The sequence below is a fragment of the Humulus lupulus genome, chromosome 8, assembly GCF_963169125.1.
Source record: "Humulus lupulus chromosome 8, drHumLupu1.1, whole genome shotgun sequence".
NCBI classification, from domain to species: domain Eukaryota; kingdom Viridiplantae; phylum Streptophyta; class Magnoliopsida; order Rosales; family Cannabaceae; genus Humulus; species Humulus lupulus.
In genome coordinates this window covers 115,801,246-115,825,351 of record NC_084800.1, presented here as the reverse complement: position 1 = coordinate 115,825,351, position 24,106 = coordinate 115,801,246, and the positions used below count along the sequence as shown (strand labels likewise).

At 33.4% G+C, this 24,106-nt stretch overlaps 1 protein-coding gene across 12 annotated transcripts; it reads right to left on the bottom strand.

The window, feature by feature from the left end:
• Nucleotides 1–3,651: 3,651 nt before the first annotated feature.
• On the bottom strand, nt 3,652–21,644 carry LOC133798352 (uncharacterized). Of its 12 annotated transcripts, XM_062236605.1 has the most exons (13): nt 21,481–21,643; nt 21,160–21,277; nt 17,794–17,973; nt 16,320–16,377; nt 16,064–16,131; nt 5,566–6,395; nt 5,264–5,470; nt 5,075–5,164; nt 4,912–4,989; nt 4,552–4,788; nt 4,404–4,478; nt 4,031–4,312; nt 3,652–3,835 (listed from the first exon to the last, which is right to left on the bottom strand). In XM_062236605.1, exons 6-12 carry the CDS (start codon nt 5,596–5,598, stop codon nt 4,259–4,261), a joined length of 774 nt encoding a protein of 257 aa, XP_062092589.1. In that variant the 5' UTR covers nt 5,599–6,395; nt 16,064–16,131; nt 16,320–16,377; nt 17,794–17,973; nt 21,160–21,277; nt 21,481–21,643; the 3' UTR covers nt 3,652–3,835; nt 4,031–4,258. The 12 variants fall into 12 exon arrangements, with proteins under 12 accessions (XP_062092589.1, XP_062092584.1, XP_062092578.1 ...); XM_062236600.1 differs by having other exon boundaries at nt 4,552–4,989; nt 16,078–16,111; nt 21,481–21,644; XM_062236594.1 differs by having other exon boundaries at nt 4,552–4,989.
• Nucleotides 21,645–24,106: the final 2,462 nt, after the last annotated feature.

Genomic DNA, 24,106 nt, shown 5'->3' with positions numbered 1-24,106 from the left:
AAATAATATTCAATATATGAAACACACAAGAAGTAAGCTAAGAAGTGTCAACAATCACCATTTAAACAAAAGCATACATACAAGTAAGTCAATATTCAACAAATACATTAAAAATTTCCATAGTCTCAATCACTATCTCATAAGTTAAAGCTTATTCAATATTCAACAAATACGTTAAAAACTAAATATTTAAAAAAAAATATTTTTCCATACTCAATAGTTTCAATGAACTAATTTGATCTCTCTAATACTTTATATCAAAGCAAAATCAATAAATTAAATTTTTTAGACTAGAACAAGACAAAGAAAATACAAAGTATCAAGGCAATACACTAAGTGCATTTTATCAAACATTTTGTGTGCAACTCAAAATGCAAATTGAAATACATAGCCATTTACCAAAATACATTTCTATAAATGACAAAATCAAAGGTAATGTGAATATAAAATGTTATTTTGCATGAAATAGGTATATTAACCTTGAATTTATAAGAACAAATTCGGACCCTAAAATTTGAGATTTTAGGGTTTTAAACTTTGAAATCTTTAAATCTATAAAGAGAAATCAAATAATAGATCAAACATACAATTAAACACATATAAAATATAGCTTTGCATACCAATATAGAAAATAAATGAGATGATATAACCTTGGGCAAAGATGGAGAGATTGAATCGGCTAGAGTACCTTGGACTTCGATCGACTGGAAGATGGAGGAGTTGCCGGCGTCGCACGGTGGCTGGAGGGGCTCTTCACTTCGACAACAGTCATGGTGGCTGGAAGATGGAGTAGTCGCGCGAGACAGAGAGAGAGAGTAAGAGAGTAGTCGCACGAAAGAAAGAGGGAAAGAAATTAAAGGCTTGTGCGTGTGGGGAAGAAAATAAAAACTATATTTTTTAAATGGAGCAATGCCGACAGCTATAAGTTGTCGCTATTGGCTCCAATAGCGACATTTTATAGCTGTTGGCGTTGCTCCAATATGTCGATTTATAAAAAAAATGTAAACATATATTAAAAAATTTATAACTAATAAATTTATATATTAAAATTATTTTACAATATATTTCCAATCAATAAAACAACTCATTTTTAACTAATACTAATTTTATAAATATGTTAAACAATAATATAGTTTAATTAAATTAAAGTATTGATACTCTTAATATCATAATTAATTTAAAGTTTGATATAAAAATTATTATAAATACAAAAGTTAATAATATGAAAAATTTAGAAAAAAAAAATCTAGTTTTAAAAGTTTTTAATAAATACATATTTACATAATTTAGTTAATTTTTATAATTTTATTATTCATTAATTATATTTTTAATTTTTTTTAATTGTGGCAATATTTTATAACTGTCGGCATTGATATTTAATTAACTGTCAACATTAGTCTTGAATTAATTGTCGGCGTTGGGGTCAATAGTGACAATTTTTAACTGTCGACATTGGTCTTGAATTAACTGTCGACGTTGGGGTTAATAGCGATAGTCAAAAGCAATGGTGAAAGTTATTAACTGTCGGTGTTGGTTTCTATGTCTACATTTTTTAACTGTCAGCGTAAAGTCTTGCTAAGCAATTACGACAGTCAACAAAGTTGAATGTCGTGGTTAGGTATCAGGAAAGCCCAATTTTGTAATAGTGTATAAAAATATGCGAGGATTTGGCCGATTTATTTATGAGTACTAATACTAGTTCCACCTGTTAATCACAATATTACTATTTAATTGCTCATCAAATTTATGAGATACACGTTTTGTCTAATTTCACAAATTTAGTTTTGCTCTTTAGATGATGGTTGAATGTGTCAAACGTCAATTTTTACTACTAAAATATATATTTATTAGTGTGTCAATTACTCTAAGACCATAGACTTTTTTAGTTGAATAGTCAAAAGAAAAATAAAATATTATTTTATTTAAAGTGGTGGGACCCACTTCATTTTTCTAAAAAAAAAATAAACTTTCATTTCTTCTTCCATTTCTCTCTCCCCGACTCCACCCCTGATTCTTTTTTTTTTTCTTTTCTTTTCTTTATTTCTATTTCTTTTTATTTCTCTCTTGGCAAGCTCACAGTGAGCTCTAGACCCAACCAACACCGAACCCCATTGCCGCCACGCGCCAGAGCTATGCTACTAGTGGCTGGCGATGACCTCACTCCTGAAGTTTAGTGGCAATTGGAGCAAGGATATATTCGTACGATCACTCCGAAGTTTCGCCGTCAAAACTTTGAGGTGACTTTCTGGTGAACTCCAACCACCTCTCGACGAGTGGTTGGTACCATTGGAATAAGCGTGGAGAGAGGAGTGAAACCCACTAAACCATTTCAGACAACTCACCATTTTTCTTCGGCAAGATTTTGGGTATCTTCGCCCCTTTGGAAGCATTTTTTGGCGACACCGGAGGTAATTTTGGCGAAGAAGCTGTACTTTCGTGATGTACTCATCGATAGGATCGTTTTGATATATTACATGGATATATTCATCGACATTTTCGGTACACAGCTCATTGCCGCCACCCACCGCTATTGTGCATTGCTTGGGTGAGGTTCCGGAACTTGAAATTTTAAATATGGTCATATTATATGTCATTGGACACGATTTTGAATAAGGAATGCAATGATGATAATCGTTTGCTCTTTTGGTGCACGTAGGAAAAATGTTATATTAAAATCGGACTAAATCCCTCTAGGATCATCGTTAAGCTTAGGAGCGTCACTTTGGGCTTGGATTGAAAATTTTAAAGAGGTAGGGACTCAACTTGACTATTAGACTTATTTTACTCGTATTGAATTACATTAAACAAATTCCAATTTTGATATTTATAAAATGTTGGAAAAATTGAAAACTTAATCTGCATGTTTTTTGTTTTGTTCTGAGGGCACTGAGTGCCAAATATATTATGCAGGTTATGGTTTTTGGATTTTATTCAAATGCAGCTGTTATGCTGCCCAATTTTCTAAAATATAAAGGGAATATGTCTCTTTCTTTTCATGTTAACCTGCATTTGGTTATACCGATGAGAGCCATAGTGATCATGATTTGTGCATGATGTTGTTTCACGACCTAGTCTCTGTGTCATCATAGGTAGATCAGGTGTCACTACAAGAAAAAATGCATTTAATAACACCGAAAATGTGTTATCAAAACCTACGATAACACTTTCTGATGTGTTAAGACCGATTATGTTATCGTAGGTCAGGTACTTTACATAACACTTTATCAATGTTATACAGATGTGTTATTGTACTGTCAACGATAACTCAATTTATATGTTATTTTAATATATAAATAAGTGTTGAATTATGTTATTTATAGTCGATTATATAACACTTTTTTTGTGTTATACTACACTTTTGTATAACACTTTTTTTGTGTTATACTACACTTTAGTATAACACATTATTTGTGTTATATAATGAAGTTTGCATAACATAATTCTTTGCATAAAAAGTGTTATTGTAATATATATTATAACTCAATTTTCGTATTATTGTTATATTTAGATATATTTAAATTCTCATTATATATTTTATTTATATAACACTAATTTATTCTATTATATTTTAATTTTTTTTATATAATTAAAATTAGCTTTCTAATATATACTAGCATCATCAAATGAACTTGATTTTCAAATAACAAAAAGTAAGAAAATTCTACATTTAATTAACAATCCATAATTTAGTCTAAAACATTCAACACTTTCATCAACAACAAAATATTCTTTAAGTATTCAAGGAGTCTAAAAGTTACTACTTTCAACTAAGAAATAAACAAAGTTACTACTTTCAAGGAGTCTTAAGTATCCTTTTATACTTCGCTTGTCATATCTGCAAAATAAACAAAGAAATATTTTATTGTTATTCTCTAGCATCACAAATTACTTCAAGAAAAATGCTATGGAAATTATATCGAAGAAAGGACACCACATACAAAATAATGGATTCACAACTACACCAAAGCAAACAAAGAAACCAAACACTAAATTATAAGACATTAGTTATTTTTTGAGTATGAAAATATACCTCTTGGAATAACTTTTTTAGAAGGCCATGCAACTGTGGAACCAACTGCTTCTTGTATTGTAAGCATCGCACATGATTAGGATGAAATAAGTAAGATTCTGGTACAATAGCAACATCAACCCATACTCGCATAAAGTCTGGTCCAAGAGGCTTTCCATGTACAGTTATCTTTGGATCACTAGAATCCTAACGACCTTCAGCAACAATTGCATCTGCCCAGTCAAGCAATTAGCAAGCATTCTTCCCTTCTGTAAAGTTATGTATTTTTTCTAGTGCAATACTCTACCAAATTTATTTTAAAGACAATATATTAGTTTCTGTAATTGTTCTTCTAAAATGAAAATTTAAAACAATAACAACATTTATAATTTACCTTAGGGGACTGAATATTGTTTGACTGCGGTACATTGCGAGACTGTCCTTCGCTTGGTGTCACTTTACCACCAACCTAAATATAAAATCAAGATAAGTTTCATTGGAAGAAAAGAAAACTAAGATTTATAAGTGCAAGATAGAAATACCACCAAGTGTTCTTTAAGTAGATTCATCATTTCAGTCATTTCGAGCTTCATATTATGTTGCTCTTCTTCTAACTTGGAGATCTTGCTATTACACATATTAACAACAGTTAGTTTTGACCTTGCTACGCCTCTTCCTTGTCCGATTAAACGACCAGATTTTGGGTTACCAAACAATTTTGTCAAGGCATCCTCATCAGCGTTGTCTGTAGTTCCAGATTTTGGGTCTTCAAGGAGAATCTCATTCAATGAACCCGGCATATAAATTAGTAGAACTAATGTATGCATTATGGAAAATAAGTAAAAATTCACAAAAATTAAATGACTAATACTCAAAAAAATATCAGATGTCGTTGGGTTTACAGGTTCACCATTCTTCTTGGTATGGGCTCTCCGAAAAGCATCGATTCTAGATATTTTACCATCCTCATTTTCTTTCTTCTACACAATACATCAATAGAGATTATAAAATAGAGACTACAATAATGGAGGAAAAAATACAAACAGTATAAAACTTAATTATTACCATATCATCAATTGTTTGAGCATATCCTCTTCGACTTAAGGTGTGTGGAACAACTTTCTTTCTTCTCTCTTGGCATTTGGCCCTTATATCCTATTTAATAAATAAGTAAAAAAGGCATAACTATATTTAATTTAACACCAACAGAGATAAAAGAGGCAGCAACATCACTTCTTACATCATATTTCTTACCAAATGTTCTTTACTAATTTTTTTGGCAACAAATGCTCTCCATTCTACATCACTTTTTATGCAATCCAGCTTTAAGGCTAGTCGTTCACTCTCATTTTTTGCATTGATAATATCCTTTACAAGTCTAGATTTCCCAGCTCTCCATAGTTCTGCCATCATTTCAAAGCACATCTTTTTTTGCCAATCATCATGTAAGTCATATTGTGCCTACAATAGAATATAGAATAACATATTATATGTTTAAATGTAGAGCTGGATATATATATATATATAAAATACACTCATAAAACTTGTAATTCTACCTGAATAGATGCCCAAAGAACATCTCTCATCATTGGTGAAACTTTTCTCCAATCTGAAATAGTGTAAGGAACAACCTCTCGCACAAGAGCGCCCACAAAAGAAGAAAATTGCACTGAGTTAGTACCAACTGGTTTCCCTTTTTCATTCTAATTTATTATCCTTAAGTCATTGTTCCTCTTGGTAAGATTTGCCAATAGAGTTTTCCCCCTTGTCTTCTTGGCTAAGTTCATTACATTCGCATCTACATCTTGAGGTATTTCTTCAATCTCAGTTTGATTTGCCTCATCAGTTATTTTTTGTAATCTAACAGATTTTCTAAGAGGTTGTTCAAGTTCTATCTCAGCCACTTCTGCACATTCTGCATCAGGCATTTCTTCACATTGTGCAACAGCCCCTTCAAATTCTACACCAACCCTTTCCTCATCAGCTATCTCTTCATGTTCCTCCCTTACTCCCTTTTCAAAAACACTATCAACTACCTTATCTTCTTCACAATTAAGAGATCGTTTAGTTTTTGAACTTCCAAGTGACATCTCCATGTCTTCCACATCATCATTTGGATCTAGCTCTGTATCATAGATCATACAACGAGTTGCTGCTCTAGTACTAAGAGCAGGTGGTGAATCAATTACAACTCTAACAGATGCAGAAAACCTACGAAGAGCACTCTTTTTCTTTAAAACAGGGATTCCAAGCAACATATCGTCACAATCAGCTTGAGTCTTCAATGATGCTTTTCACTTTTTGGCCACAAGATTGCATAAAGCACCTGGACGAAGGTGTTTTTTCGGAGATCTTCGTAATGTACTCATTTTTCAAGTTGAAATTGCTGCAATATAAAAAGAAAGATAACATAGTATATAAATCAGAAATGCGGATCACCAAAGAGTAATAAACATACACCAAAACCATAAAACCAGAATTATTTCATTCAAATTAAAATAAAATCATAAAGTTCACCGTAGAGAGTAATAAAACCACATTTGTTTCATTCAACAAAAGAGTAATAATAAACCAAAATTACATACAAAATGTGTAAGCAGATTTGTTTCATTCAAAGTACATAAGAGACAACAGGAAACTCAATTTTCTTCATTGGATTCAAGTCCAAAACACCCTCTATTTGAATCTTTTAAAGCTATATACCAATTACTCGACTCATTCACCCTTGCATAAAGAGCTTTTTTCACTTGTGAAGCTAATACAAATGGATCCCTAATGGATTGAGCTTGTCCTAAATTAAAATTTACAAGCGTATAGAACTCTGACTTCTTAACACCCATTCGAATATTCGCCTAATCGCACCAAAACAATGGCACCTTAAAAGTACGATAATCAAGCATAATTATATCCTTGATAACACCAAAATACTCTTCTTTATCATTCAATTGCCCACTGTCATGTGCTTCCAAGTATACACCGTTGTTTTGAGTTGTTTTTTCAGTTTTTTTTTATGGAATCGAATTCCATTAATCATGTACCCTTTGTAGGAAGTGACACCGTGACTTGGACCTTCAACCAATTAAGCTAACATGTCATCTACTTTGTTCATGTTAGAAATCTGAAAATAAAAATATACTTGTAAGAAATTTGTATACTAAAACAAAACTTAAACTTTTATCTTGGCAATAGAATACAACATTTTCATAAAACCATAACGAGAACCCTTCAGAATGTCGATTCCACAACAAAGTGTGATTGTTATTCAGATTTGAGTGTCTTTCTTTCAGCTCATCCATATGGACATTGAGAAATGGTTCTACAATATCTGAGTTAAACAACACATACCGATGCGCTACTGCCAAGTTCAATTGGTCAAGCTCAAAGCACTCTGCTGCTGATAGTGGATTTTCTTCTAGTAATGTACTATCTTGATTATCATTTTGCTTTTAAAAATGTTTCACAAAAGCGTACACATTCAACAGCAAGATAGCGATTTGCAATACATCCTTCTGGCCATGCATAGTTTGCTACAAATCCTTTCAATACTTTCATATATCTCTCAAAATGGTACATCCATCGAAATTGCACCGGACCATAAAGTCTAACTTCTCGTGCTAAATGAACAACCAAGTGAATCATTGGATCAAAGAAAGGAGGGAAATATTCTTCTAGTTGACAAAGAATTTCAAAGGCTTCTAGTTCCAATTTTATAATTTCCTCCTTATCATCCACACGTTGACACAATCCATGGAAAAACTTAGAGAGCCGAAGAATTGTCTCTCTACAACCTTCTTCCATTAAACCCCTTATAGCAATAGGCAATAGTTGTTGCATAATCACATGACAATCATGAGACTTAAGTCTTGTCAGCTTCTATTTCTCCACATCTACACAGTTTCTAATGTTAGAGCTATATCCATAAGGAAATTTCAAGTCAAATAGCCTCTCACAAAGAAACTTCTTATCAGATTTTGATAGAGTATAAGCTGCAGCAGGAAGACGAGTAACACCATTTTCTTCATACGGATGGAGATGAGGCATAATGCCCATCTCTGTCAAATCTAATCTCGAGTTGTAGTTGTTATCCCCAATAATTGGAGATCGATGACGTGGCAAGGAATGGTTGGGGTGATCTGGCTTAGGAGTGGCCCAGTACATCAATGAAGAGTTTTGACTGCTTGAGAGGTGTCATGACCGACCGGGTAAGTTGCATCCGATCAGGAGTGACTTTGCTGTCCAGCACTGGCATGTCCGAGCCAAGTGCACCCGAGGAGCCCGATGCGTGTCCGGTCGGACACCATACGTCCGAGAAGCAATCCAAGTGTCCGGTCGGACACTCTATGCTCGAGGAGAGGCATCCGAGGAGAAGGAGGAGGGTGCATGCCTTGTGTCCGCGAAGAGGCGTGGGTCGGCCCGAACGGACCATGACTGGCATGGTACCAAGTTGAGCGTGTCCAGTCGGACACCTTAGGCCCGAGGAGATGCATGGCCAGCCGCATGCATCCAAGTAGGCGTGTACTTGGGCTAGGGGTGTGTCCGATTAGACACCAGGCGTCCGAGGAGAGACAGAGGCCTGGTCCGTATGCATATGTCCAGCATGCATGTGTCCGACTAGCACTTGCATGTCCTACCACTTGCATATGTCCAACATGCATGTGTCCGACCAGCACTTGCATATCCTACCACTTGAATATGTCCAGCATGCATGTGTCCGACCAGCACTAGCATGTCCTACCAGCAAGTGCATGATTGTCCAAGTAAAGACATGGCATACTAGACCAGAGTGCCATGTTAGATGAGAGACATGGCATGCTAGACCAGAGTGTATGTCTGACCAGCATGTGCATGTCCTACCAGCAAGTGCATGTCCTACCAGCAAGTGCATATCCTACCAGCGAAGTGCGTGACTATCCAGTAGAGGTGTGCTCGACCAGCTTGAAAGAGATATGGGTCGACCAGATAGAGGAGGACTAAGTCAAGATTCTCATAAACGGCTTCAACAAGAACCAGTCTTGGCACATGCGGGAATCTCTCATTCTTCCCACAAATTTGGTGTTCTGTTACATTTTGAATATTTTTGTAATTTAAATATAATAAGAATAATAAAATATCCCGATTCTAGGGGATATCAGATGTATGATCCTAAGCCTATAAATATATGGCTTATGGGATTAGAAAGTTCATCTTCTTTGGAGACTTTTGGGAAATTTCGGGTCTGAGTTTTCTAGAGAGAGAAAGTGCTTGTATCTGAAAAAATTCTTATATTCTTGCAATCTGTACTGAAGAAACTCAGTTGGCTCAGTTCATCTGATCTTGAGTACAGATCTATAATCACAACTCTAAGTGGATTAAGCTATCACCAACATATTGGGGCTGAACCACTATATAAATTGTGTGTATTATTTATTTTCTGTTCAAAACCGTTTGTGTCATTTTATTTCTCTTGAAGGTTTTATCGTTTTTGACGTTCTCATGTCGTTGGCCAAAAACGCGGTCAACAGTAGTGATCTTTAGATTTTCCTTTGCAATCGAGCAATGTGTTAAGTATGCTTTCACAATCATTCTTTTCAACATGCATAACATCAAGGTTATGACAAACAACTAATATTTCCCAATAAGGCAGCCTAAAAAAAATAGAATGCTTCTTCCAGATTTGTTCTGTGTCTATACCACGACTCCTCTTTTTTCCCTTTCCAAAGTCATTAGTCTCTTTGCTTAACTGCTCAGCTACTTCAACACCTGTCAATATAATTGGACATTGTGGTGCTCTTTCCCTTGCCCTAGCTGTTGTATATTTCTTCTTTCTGTAACGATGTTCTTGTGGTAGAAATTGAATATGATTGCAAAATGACATCTTTTTGCTATGCTTCAACCAAACAACATTTGAGTGCTCACCACAAATAGGACAACCATACTTTCCTTTAGTCGCACATCCAGCTAAGTTTCCATAAGCTGGAAAATCATTTATGGTCCATAGCAATATGGCCCTTAAATTAAAAAACTTCTTTGTAGAAATATCATATGTGTAAACACCATTCCATAATTCAAGTAACCCATCAATTAAGGGCTCTAAGTAAACATCTATGTCATTCCCAGGTTGTTTAGGTCCAGGAATCAACATAGATAGAAAAGTAAATTCATCCTTCATGCACAACACAGGTGGCAGTTATATACAATGAGCATTATAGGCCAACAACTATACGTAGAACTCATATTTTTGTAAGGATTGATCCCATCAGCAGCAAGTCCTAATCGAAGGTTGTTAGGTTCAAGTTGAAAATCTGGCCATCTCTCATAAACTGCATCCCAAGCCTCTGAATCTACCGGGTGCCGCATTTTCCCGTCTGTTCTTTTATTGGTTGAATGCCATTTTAAGCTTAAAGTCGTCTCTTCTTTTCTAAACATCCTTTGAAACCTTGGTATAATAAGAAAATATCTCAATGCCTTTACAGGCTACCCTTGTAGAATCTCTTTTGTCTGTTCATTTTGCTTCCATCTTGGATATTGACAAGTGGGACATACTTGGGCATCAACATTCTCTTTTGTATACAAACAACAATCGTTGACACAAGCATGGATATGCTTATAGCTCAGATCAAACATCTTTAGAAACTTTTTAACTGCATACATTGATGTCAGTAGGAGATTATCTTCCGGCAACATTTCTTTGATCATCTCCAACATCTCACTAAAGCCAACATCTGAGATTCCATGCTTTGTTTTTAGATTATACAGCCCAACGATAGACGAAATTTTTGTATACTTTGAACAACCTTCATACAATGGAGATTTAGCATCCACTAATAAACTCTAAAAAGAAGCATCATTGTTATCGTCACCAAAATCATTGGCGTTACTTGAAAATACTCCTGCTGCCCGAAATAAATCATATTCAAAACTTGTGTTTGTCGTGCTGCGTTGGACTAGATCTTCCCCATGATGAAACCATATTTTGTAAGATTGGTCCATGCCCCACAAAACTAAGTGTTCGAGAACTTCGTTTCAAAGTTGATGTCTTAGATTGTGACATTTGTTGCATGGACAAAAAATCTTGGCTGGAAATCCAAGATTCTTCATGGCTGTCTCAACAAACTCTCTAGCTTTTTGCTCATATTCCACCATTGCTCTACAATTTTAGAGCATACGTCAATAATCAAGCACTAACACTTAAACTTATATCCAAAATAAACTATATGATTTTGGTTACTAACGTGTTAAGATGGATCCAACTTTTATCCATCTCCAATGAATTTGTATTTGATGTTGTTCTCTTACTAAAATCTTGTTTTTTGTCTGGGTTTAACAACTGTTAGACAAGACAATCACATTATTTGCGGTTGTAATATCAGGGTCATGACAAGGTCATTCACACACATGCTTTTAAAAGAAAACATGCCTTGGTTGAATTTCAGTATATTTGGGTTATTGAAGTTTAAAGCTTTAATTACTGGACTTGATTCACAGTGTTAACCTTGTATTTTTTCTTTCAATGGTGCTTTTGTAAGAAATATTTTCTGTCCCTACTTAAAGATTATTTGCTGCCTAATTGAGTTTTGGTGCATCTTTCTAGGTTTATTCGGGTGGAATTGTTGAAAGAGAAATTGTTAGAAAACAACAAGGAGATTTTTTTTTTTAATCTCTTCAAATTAGATCATGCATATCAGTATATCACTACAGTTCCTTCCACTTTGAGTGAACTATCTTAAACTTGTCCATGATTATCACCCAAAAGTTTTCATCCCTCATTGGGTGGTTGGTATAATTAATTTTAAAGCTTATGCAAATGACAAATATCAACAAAGCATGCAACAAAACTTTATGCTAGATAAAACTATAAACAAAGTGTCTTACATCAAATAAATGTTAGACTATATATTACTCTGTTTATTGTGAATTAGTTTTGAGTTGAAACTCCTCTATAAATCTTAATCGAGTACATTTAACTTAGTCCTATATATAAAAATAAAAATGTGTAATATATTCAAGAAAAATTATAGCAAATAAATAATTTTTCTTGAATATATTAGTAGCTGGCTTCCATGCCATTATATGAGATTAAAATTATAATTTTTTTGGAGTTATCCTCTCTATTTTATTAGTTCTTTAAACAAGAACCACGAAAATACACCTGTTTGTTATGTGCCTTGTCTTTAATTTTTTACCAATCAATTTACAACACTTCTCAATTGCAATTGTTTCTTAATGCAATTTTCATTTGGTATGTTTATTTGGTTTCAGTCTAACTTTGAAACCTGTCCAAATAAGAGAGTTACATTTGCTATGTTTTGATTATTGATAAGGCGGCCTCTCTTGATAAATACAACCTAGAATAAAAGGAAATATATATAAGAAGGGAAAATATGCTACAAACAAAAGGTGACCTTATTTTCTAATGGCTGTTTTCTCTTAGAGTATAATAATTATGACTGAAGTCATTATTGGGTACTTCATTTCAGCCAGTGATTTTCAACAAAAGTACAAGAGCTTTCTATCAGGAAAATTTCAAGAACTACCAGATGAACTATCATTCTGAGCACAATCCAACCTCTTCTATATGAAGTGAAAGCTCCAAGCAATGGGGCTGAAATTTTGTTCTTGTACATAACATCATATGGCACAGAACGCCCCATAAGAAAAAAGAAAAAAAAATTTCTGTTTGTATATCTTTAATTGCTGAAACTGCTTCATATTTTCAGTTCAATGATAGGACCTTCCAATTTTGTTAGCTTCAGATTACAAAATATAGTCTTAATTGATGACTGAAGTGAGCGTGGATTTCATATGAAGTTTTAATGTAGTTGTGTTTTATCTATGTAATCTGAGAATGAGACTTGTGCTTAAGCAGATCCTTTTGGACTTTGTGACATGATAAGGAAGTACCGTTGCCTTTCATGCTTAATTATTAATTATTACAGTGACATTCCAACTCCACATTTTAATTTGATAATCACATTACAATTGCAGACACCATTTTTTCTTTTGCACATGTTATGGTGGGGAGGACATGAGTGACATGCAATTATGTGGAATATTTGTGTATAAACTGTTAGAGTTATTATCTTAAGGTTATTTTAGTCTTTTAGTATTTTATGTTATTTTATTATCTTTTGTCTTTTATAAGACTTTGTTGATTATTTTATGGTAAGAGAATATTTGTTTTAATGGTCATAGGATCATAAGTTCAACGTCTAGCCACCCAAATTGGAAGGGATAACTCTTCAATAGAAAGATTGAAGCTAATTAGTTTCATCTAGCTGCATTTTGAATTTGGCCAGTGAAACCAATAGATAACTCGTTTAACTGCATTTTATTTTATTTTCTTTCAGAATCCCTACACTGTGAACGTTCTTATGGCTGGTTATGACAAGGAGACAGGCCCATCTTTGTACTACATCGATTACATTGCAACACTTCATAAACTTGAGAAGGGAACAAATATTTCTCATCATTATTTATGGTTTGCAGTAGGATAGATGGGAACAGAATATCAGGAAGCATACCTGGACTTATTGGGAACTGGACCAAACTTGAAAGACTGTAAGTACTGAATTTTTATTTTATTTATCTTGTTTTGGTTTCTATGTTAGTTTGCTAATTGCAAAGATATCGTTCCTTTTTGTCGAACAGGGCTGTGACTTGGTTTTGCAGGAGTTTAGAGAGGAAAACTCTTAAGAATTTTGATTGATTATCAAAAAAGAAATATATAGCAAGCTATAGGATTTATATATATAGACATGGAAACATATTGCCAATGTAATTAATTTTTTGAGCTTGCATTTACCATCCAAAAAGCTACTCCGATTGATTAATTGAGGTATTTGATCTTCAAGTATGTATAATTTGTAAATTTAATTCTCTGTATTTTGTTTTGATCCAGCTTCACCACACTTTAATTAACCAATGTATATTCTTTAATTAATTGAGAGTTTCTTTAAATCTTAAGATATTTTTGTTGCTTTTCTTCTACATATATCAAAATATTTTAGACTTTAGAGTGCCTATATTTTCAAAAGTAGGTGTGATTTTTTCATTAAAACTTCAACACATGTAAACATTTTACTTTTTTAAAGAAAAGGGTTTTGGTATATGTATAGTTTGTCTTTTAATTTGAGCAATATTATCTCAATCAGATAATTATCACCTCTTAACAGAATTATAATGTTCTTTTACTGTCTATGGTTTGTTATGGTTGATATTCTTATTCATTGCTCACTTTGTTTTGACAGACTGTATTATGTATACTGAGAATCTGAGGCTGGAATGATTTGTGCTTAGACTGTTTATGAATCCTATTCTTCTCAAAAAACTAGCAAGACCATTAGATTTGAGTTATAAATGGCTCTGGGAAGCTAACACTTTGAAGGAAGCTCTTGAGTCAAACAATACAATTTCAGATAATGATGTAGCACAGACCATTAGGTGTGATTACAATTTAAAGTTTGTGTTCACACTTTTAAATCACATTGCTTGAATTTTATGTATTTCTATGTATTTTTCTTTCACTCGTTATCTGGAGAGAGTTTTTTTTTTTTTTTTTTTACATTGGGGGGGAGAGGGGATTCGAACTCGAGACCTCCTCTTTGTGAGGAGAAGTGTGGAGCCGCAATGGTATGCTTAGACCACATCTGGAGAGAGATAGTTGTTCGTATTGCCCACTTCTTCTAAAATATATATTTGTTATCAAATTCCAATGATATAAAGTAGAACAATTATTAAATTCATAAAGTGTTGGCCATTCAAATCATGGATGTATATATACACACAGAGATGTATATCTAAGCATGTTTGCGAAATTATAAGCCTTCATTATTTGTATCAATGAGAGTATTTTTTTTTAAATTCTTATGTATTTACACAGATAATTTCCACAACATGAAAGAAGTGATTTTAAGCATTCTATAATGTAAGAGTTTGTACTTTATAAATTAACCTAAAATAACCGAAATAAGTAATCTGGTTTAATGGATTTAGTGTTAAGCTTTAAAAAATTAATAGAGATAATTTACCAGCTATGAGTCATTGATGTATTAGTTGTAGAAGGGAATTTGGGAAGTAAGATTTCCGTGAGTTTTAGAATTGTAGAGAGGAAGTTTGAAATGTTGAGTTTTACTTTCATTGATTAGATTAGTGGATTAAGTATCAGTGAAATTCGATATGATTTGATTTATCTCTAGGTGTGTGTGTTGCAGACCATCACTCATTTATTTATGGAATGTGCATTAATTCAGTAGTTGTGGATGAATCAAACAATCACCTCGTACAATAAGAGGAGTAACAGAATTCTTAAAATAATTACACATGATAAATTATAAATTGAACTTAGCCCAATTTTTTTCTATTGCAAAATGGTGTTAATGTGTATGGTTTATTATGGTTAATATGGCTCACTTTGTTTTGACAGGCTTTATGTATACTGAGACTCTAAGAGTGGAACTATTTGTGCAAGATCATTAGAATTGAACACTTTGAAGGAAGCTTGTTGAAATCAGTTACCAAATAAAAGGTCTTGTTACTTCTGTTTTCTTAACTTACTTTTGTTAAGTGTGCATAAAAGGGTGTCACCTCTCTTAATAGTCTCTAGTTCAAGAGATTCTAGTGTTGTTTTTAATTTAAAAATCAGATTCTAAAATGGTAGCCACTAACAAATTGGGTTTGGATCAAAGACAAGATTTTAGCTTGGGTTGTGGCAATTAAATCTAATCTATACATATGGAAATAATGAAAACAATATGACTAAATGAAAAATTTAATCTATAGATATAATGAAAAATCTAATCTATACATATAAAAGCTTACCTAACCATCTATCAATACCAAGTCAAAAAATTCAAACAACACACAATAAGTTTTCTTCCTTATATCACCGCAGCACACAAACAAATTTTCCAGAACCTACTTCTCTAATACACACAAGTTTTCAACCTTCCGTTATCACCGCAGCACACAATTTTAATCTCAGAACCTACTTCTCTATGGATGAATATTTAAGATATTCAAACTCCTCTAACATTTTTAAGATATTAATAATAAGAGTTAAAAGAACAAATTCCGTACCTCTTGCAAATTACCTTTGCAATGCTCCTTGCCAATTCGATCCCCAACCTAAAGAATATAATCAATACCTAAAAGATTAATACAAAATTAAAATTTGTCAATAGATATTAAACAAGCATGTATGATAAACTAATAGAGATTACAGAAAAGACCTGTATGATACCAACAAATCAGTCTCTTACATGAAACTGGTTAGAGTAGAAGCTGAAAACGAGTTATTAGTTCAGGTCATAATAAATACAACACAAAGGGTCACCTTAGTTTGATTCCTTTAGGCGTGTATTATTTAGCTCTGAAGAGAGGAGTAGAGGCAGCTGAGGAAGAAGAAGTTAATGTCAGACTACAGATTTTTTACACTTTGAGTGTGCATGTGCGGTCCAACTTCTAAAGCAATAGAGAGTCACATATATACTAAAGCGAGAAAAATGCTGAAGTTTCTATAACAGTACATGTTTGACAAATATTATATTTAAAATAGTGGTAATATTGTGAATTCTGTGATATTTAGTAGAGTTATTTATATATATCATGCTAGCTAAAAAAATGTCATTTGGGGCATATCCTAACTTTTATGTCCAGACTGATTCTATTTTGTTCTTCTCATAATTCATTGAGAGTGAAAATAAGCCTGATATGGTCACTTGTGGTAGATTGCTTTAACATCTGGCTTGAAGATTTAACTTTAAAATGTTGGAAAATCAAGTATTCTCTTTAAAATGTAGGAATGAACAGGATTACACAGTAAAATGAAACTCAACCATTTTATTATATAGTAATGCCAGAGCCAATTAGAATCAGATAAGTTTTAATATCCAAGTAATTAACAAGTTGTGCAATATGTAATCAAGAGTCTCCTGACTTTAACACAACTAAACTGGTCTTAACCAACTGCTTTTAACTAAACTAACTATTCTCCACTGTACTATTTCCTGATATTATGATTTTTATTACACTGAAACTTGGAATTGTATCTTCAATATGCCATGAACAAAATTTATTTATTTTTTAAAATAAAATGTCAGACTTACCAAGGAGAAAAAGCATCATAAAAGAATCATATGCTGACAAAATAATTAACAATACAATGTCTGAAATAAAAAGAACATGAGAAACCAAACTGAAAAGGCCACAGAACACAATAGCTAACAAACTAAACAACATGGCAAGCAAGCTCAAACAACCAAAAATAAAAGTTGGACAAAAGTACAGAGTCGTTATTAAGATGAGGATAAGTAAATTCAAATGGAAAAAATATTCAGCTTTTGACAGCATATATCTACTAGCCTAGTTCTTTTTCTGAGGTTATGTAGTAGTTGCTGAGTAAGATATTTAATATTCATTTCCATAGTGGGTAACTTGAGATTTCATTCTCTTAATCGTAATGCTTAAGTGAGTTTATTAAAAAATAATTAAAAGTTTGGTCAAAATGTAACCCAATAATTCAGCATAGATCGGATTGTGTTGCATAAATATTTGTTGAGTTGTCATTTTCTTATCTTATGCTAAATAGTCTCATTTACTAACAATGGAAATTCTCTTTTCTTGTCCTAAATACACCATAAATCATACATAGAGTGAAATGAGAAAGTTTACTAATGATTTGGTAAACAATATATTTTTATGTATATAACATATATATATATTCCATCAGACATACGAAAATGAACTCTTCAAATATTCACAAAAGATTAAACATAGGTATAGAATAAAAGAGAGATGAAGACAAGTACCGAAGACAGGTGTTTGGCTAATGTGTCATGCTTGCGACGATCAAATCCAGGGACAAAGACAAGTTTATGCTTAGCACTATCTTGGGAGGAGGTCAGATTGCTTGATATGGCCAAGCAAGAATGCCCACAAACAATATAGCTAGTACTTCCTCAAGCAACCCTGAAAGATTTTGGCTTTAACTGAAATTGGAATAAAGCAACATAAATAAACCACATAACTAAAAAAAGTCCAGTTTATTGACCAAAGTTATTATGAAAAATTAACCAACTCTGTCAAGTTCATGTATTGAAATAATGGACCTATTTAGAAATGGGCCAGAACTGTCAAGTTCATGCACACAAAAAAGAACACAAGAAGGGTTCAAATTCAAAGTGGGAAAATATCAAAACTTAAGGTCAATTAAAGAAATTACTATTTCTATAGAATTATTATAAAAATACATGAGAGTTGAAAAGTTAAATAAAAAAAAAAGTCATTTAATGAAGACACTGCATAAATCAAAGTCTTAAACAGAATATACATAGAGAAAAATTTAAACAAAAAATATTCACAACAGGAGCAAAGATTAAGACTTCAAAGTCAATTTATACACCCTTCAAAGTCTGGTTTTGTCACTAGATTCTTTATCTGTTTACTCATATGAAAGCAATTTCACTCCTCATTTCATAACTCTAAACGAGGGTGAGGTAATGAATTTTTTTTATTTTTTTTAATATATATATATATTTGTAATATGAAGTCTTTGTTTTAATAAATTTGGGATATTAATGATTTAATTTGTTTTGTTATTTTCAGGAAGTTGTGAGCAGAATGAGAGGTTTTGCTCTGAGTCATCCAACAAAGTCATTATTGACTATTCTTTCTGCTAATGGCTCAGTATCTATGGTAGACATTTGTGCTGACTATGACGAAGTTAGAGGATTTCTGGCACGGTTCCTACTCCCTTTCTTGATTCAAGAAATCAATGAAAAAATTGCTTTTTTATATCAAAATTTGTTTTAATGTTTATTTAATCACAATAGAATTAATTTTGTTTTCTTGCAGGGTCTGTTTAAGATTCTATCTCTGTCTTGGACAGTAGTGCTTGATGAAGATCATAGTTCTGAAAATTTTGGCATAGGAACATCGTTGAATGTTTTATTGGCTCATTCAGAAACTGGCAAGGTTTTTGGTGGAGTTGCACAGATACTAGTAGCTGCTACACCTATTAAGGTGACATTTTTTCAGATGAATTTTGTTTTTGTTTTTGAAAATTAAAAAACTTGGAATTTTTCACAATACTTGTTGAACTAATAATGAAACTAAATATATATATTTATATAAATGTCTCAGATCATTGTAGGGAGTTTCGCACAAGACATTGGTACCTCATTTTTGCCAAGAGGCCCAAGGCCAAGACCAAGACCAGTACCAGACGAAAACCCAGGTCCATCCATAGGAGAAATATTGGCAGAATTAATTGACAGTGATATACCGGTAGAAGATTATGATAAGCTTCTTGGTATAAACGAGTGAAAAAGTCACTCCTTTTCTTCGTTTTCATTTTTTTTCTCTGTTTTAATCTCTATAAAAGTGTTCTTAATCACTTTCTAAAAGTACAGAATGGGAATTGAAAACAACTACATAATCTCTTGTATAAGCTTTGTGGTTAATCACTTTCTGATTGTTTTCTCATACCAATTAACACAATGAACTTTCAAGAGATGGTATGGCCATGCCATTTCATTTTGCTCCATGATAAGATTAATAGTATTTGATGACTAATTGTAAATGTCTACTTTTGAGTTTTTAACTTTGTTTTGTTTCCTTATGCCCTATTTTGAAGTCATCTCATATGTAGTATATGTCATTATTTGCTTAATAAAAAAAGGCACTAATCAATATGGTATATATATTGCCAAAAAAGAAATTTACAAACTTTTACTTAGAATTACAAAGTTTATTCCTATGGGATAGAGATTTCCAAATGCAAATCATTGTTGAAGTTAAGCTGGTTTTTGATATGTGGTGAAGATGGTGGTTCATGCACTGAAAATACACTCCCAACTTTTTGGAGATTATGTGTAGTTTGAGGGATTTATCAAGTAAGCCTAGAATTAGCCATAATTTTTTTTGGAGGGATTTTGATTGGTTTAGGGAAGGAAGCTGGAAAACTGTCCTACAATTGCTTTACGAGAAGGTTTGCACTTTGCTGTTGCTGCAGGCATAGCGGTTTTATAAGATGAATGTGATGCAATGGAAGTGGTGAAAATTTTCATTTTAGATTACTGCTCTCACCTTATGCTATTTTGTTAACTATTTTGTTCATTAGTTGAATTGAGTAATTGGTTGCTGGTTTTTCTTACAACAAGTTCTTATCATTGCAAAAACAACAATTAACAGTAGAAGTGTTTTCCTATTTTTCATAAACAAGTTCTTATCATTTTTCTCCACTTGAGTTCCTATTTTTCATAACTTTTAATAGTAATTTCTGTTCAAATTCAAATCAGAGCATTTGAAACCTCAAACAATAAAACATGTTAGTTTATAGTACCAAAACAGTTGAAAAAACTAAAGACTAATATAGCACCATTAAATTTCAACTTCCTCAAATAAATAAAAGGGAAAAAGATAAAAAGAAGAAAAAACCACCTAAAGGAAAGCAAAAAGAAGTGTTCTTGCTGGCTCAACATAATAGAATTATTGAAACACATATCTAAAACTTATCTAAAAAAAGACAAAAAAGATCAAATCACTCCAGCCCCATGCCTCCTATGAATAAATCTGGATACAATTCACAGATAAGAAAAAGAAAATACAAAATCTTACTAACACCCATGTAAATTATAACAATCAACTAACAATATCGTAACAAGTCTATCCTACAAGACTCAATTATTAATGAATCTAGAAAGAGATGTAGCCATAAGTTGAAACCAGCTAAAAAACTACCTGCCTAGTTATATTCCAAATTTTCTAATGAATCACCAAATTCCAAACCCCAAACTCTTAATAACTAAGTCATATGTTGGGGGGAAAATAAAAAGAAATCATTACTAGTTCACAGCAAACTTTTGATGTTATTAGAAATTGGTTATTCATGAAGTAATAGTACCAAACTAAATGAAATCAGAAAGTAAATGTACAACTAAAAAAACTGACTAAACAGAGCTTGGTGTAAACACGGAGGATATTAAAAAAACAAGAAACATAATTTTTATCTCTCATATACGTACTCAAAAGATAGAAAACTCTTCCATAAGCTTAATAACCTAAAAAACTAAAGCATCAAAGCTAATAAAAATTGTTTGTTGCTGAAGCACTAGTATCAAGCTACATGAAAACAGAATGTTAAAAAATACAGTAAAGGTGCCTAATTTGTGTACCTGAGAATGAGTGAAACAGCTGGTGGGTTTGAGGTATTTCTCAGAATAGAAGAGGCTCCTCCATTGATAGAGCAAAGGAGAACTTGGTACAAAGAGAGGAAGAGGCTCTAACGGTGACCTTCATTGCCAGAAGAAATGCAGATTAGAAAAAATGTATAAAATCACAGCTATCACCTACTTCTTGAATCAGAGAAACCCTTGACTGGAATATAATTTAAGCATATTACACAAATGTTCGATAAAACAGAGCAACAATCTACACAAAACCCACACTGCAATAACAAAAACAAAACAAAAAAGAACTAATCGAAGAGGGCTGACCTGCAAGAGCAAGCTACGGGAAAGACCGAGAGACCAAGAGAGAGACCGAGAGAGATGGGTCTACGGGAAAGACGGAGAGAGATAGGTCTACGAGGGAGATAGACCAAGAGAGACCAAGAAGGGAAAGATTGAAGAAATGGGTATAGGGGAAATGGGTACGGGAAAGGTAGAAAAAACTTAAGTCATTTGGAGGTACTTTATTTTAACTTGCCGCCTGAAATTTTTCACATATACACATATACAATAACTCTTTTTAAATACTATTATAATGATGTGTTATGGTAATGGGCATTTGGTGTAGTGTGTCCACTCATCTGTAGGTGTAAAGACCTTGCATCTGTATACAGGAAGTGTTCTTAGCCTCCCCATTGTGGTGGTTATCAGGTCCGGCTACCCGGTTTAGGATGTTGGTTTTTCTATGGTGGGTAACGGGAACTAGAGATCTAGTGGACGATGTAATGTGCACTTGTAGCTATGCTCTTATGATTATTTGTGGTTTCTCTCTATTTTGGTTTATACATAATGATATATGTTTTATTTTCAAAGCTAACCATGCAGGGGTTTTATTTAACTTTTTTGGTCCTATGATATTAGTTGCTTTCCTACTGGGCTTTATAAGCTTACCCCCTATATCTCTCTCATTCCAGGAGCCTAGTGACGCGGTTGTGGATAATGTGAATTATTGATGAAGTCAATGTGTTTAGTACCATAGTCCTATCTTTTGAGCATTATATATGTATTTAATTTTGAACCTAATTTTTTGTATATCTAAATTAGCTATGTAAGAGTTAGGAATGAGGAATGGTGGATGCTAAGTATTATTTTGGGTGTTTTATGACTTATTAAATTTGACTGTTTGGTGACTACATAACTGTGGGGGTATTATTGTTCTATGTATAATGATAAATGATCCTGGTTTTATCACTAATTTTTTATATATAATTATAGGAGTTATTTCATTGTTTTGACTTATAATTATAGTACTATCTAATATAAAATAAAGAATCATTTATAAAGAATATTTTCCAACAAGGGTCAAAGTTTGATATTTGACCACCCAAGTTATTGATATTACAAATTTGCCACAGCCTAGGGCACGGGTCGTGACAGAAAAATGGTATCAGAGCACCGAGTTTAAATACCTCAGAGTGTGTCACTAAATAGATTAAATTTATTTTAAAATAAAGTATTTTTATCTATAAAAGCGTATGTATATAGATAGCATCCATTCCTCACTAACTAGTTAGCTTTTGATTTACTAACTAAAGAAAATGCCTCCAAAAGGAAGGACAACAAGGAGAAGAACTGCAGATGATGTCCCTGAGGCTGAGGTTCCCTCTCCACTAGTTTCATTTCCTATGAATTCCATTCTTGAGGCTTTAAGAGGCATTCCTGCCCAACAGATGGATCCAACTGCCCGATAGAGCAATCACTTCCAGATCTTCCACTAGACTCAAATTCCTGAGTCTAAAGGTGGAAAAGATTCCATGGTGGCTGAAAGATGGTCGAGGCAGATAAAAAAGAGTTTAAACATTATGGGAACACCTAAAGAGTATCATGTTAATTTTAATGTGTCCAAGTTGGAAAAGAGCGCATCAGATTGGTAGAAAGCCTTAAGTAGAATGAGAGGAACTGAGATGGGTTTTCGAAGAACAACATTTTAACCTAGCTCATAGGAGGACTTGATTGGATCATTTGATTGCTTGAGATCAATGATAGGTTAATGAGAGCACATAATGACAAGATAATGATGGATGTGAGTGAATGAATTCTACATGAAGTTTGTAGAGTTATTTTCCTATGCTTATGTCAGTACGATCGATCAACCTCTTTTGATTGAGCAGTTCGTTCGTTGCTTAATCCCTTCAATACTGGGTCCACTTGCCCCTATGACCTTTTGAAATTTGAATGAGTGTGTGACAGTAGCCTTATGGATTAAGGCTCATCAAGAAGGAATTAAAAGAAAGAATCCGGCCCGAGAAAGAGGAAATGATAGGAAAATGAACAAGAAGAACCAAGGGCGATGGTTATCCCAAGGACAACAACTTAGTGGGGGTAGCAATAGTAGCGGATCTTCAGGAAAGACTCGAATTGGGCCGTATGGGTATTTCAGTTGTGGCCAACATGGTCATAAGAAGAAAGATTGCCCACAACAACAACAGAGGTTCCAACCATCACATGGAGGACCAATAGGGAGTTATGCTAGGTCTACTCCTTTCACAGGACAACCTAAGAGTACCTAGTCTCAGAATTCATCCTATGGTTTCACACCTGCTCCAGGGAAACAATCCCAATATCAACATCAGTTCAAGCCCCAAGGTTCAGGATTCAACCAGGGGTACTCACAGAGTTTTCAAACTCCTATTTCTACTGGGAGTCAGAGAGGAATCAATCAAGGAGGAGGTTCTTGTGCAAGCACAAACCATCCTGGTCAAGGAAAAGGGAAAGCAAAGGAAAAAGCCTCTGGTCAAGCCTATGCTCTTGGTGGTGATGATGTGCAAGGAGGAACATGCTAGGGAGTTGTGGATGGTATAGTTCCTATCTCACATATTTGGGCTCATGTATTATTTGATATTGGTTCATCAAATTCATTTATATCATGAATGTTTGCTAGCATGCTGGGTTT

What these genes read in the sequence shown, in the direction of transcription:
- LOC133798352 (XM_062236600.1), bottom strand. Translation starts at nt 5,598, where the DNA reads ATGATGAGAGATGTTCTTTGGGCATCTATTCAG. An exon ending in TTCTTTGGGCATCTATTCAG is followed by an intron (nt 5,471 to 5,565) that starts GTAGAATTACAA and finishes ATTCTATTGTAG; the next exon opens with GCACAATATGACTTACATGA. An exon ending in ACAATATTCAGTCCCCTAAG is followed by an intron (nt 4,313 to 4,403) that starts GTAAATTATAAA and finishes TAAATTTGGTAG; the next exon opens with AGTATTGCACTAGAAAAAAT.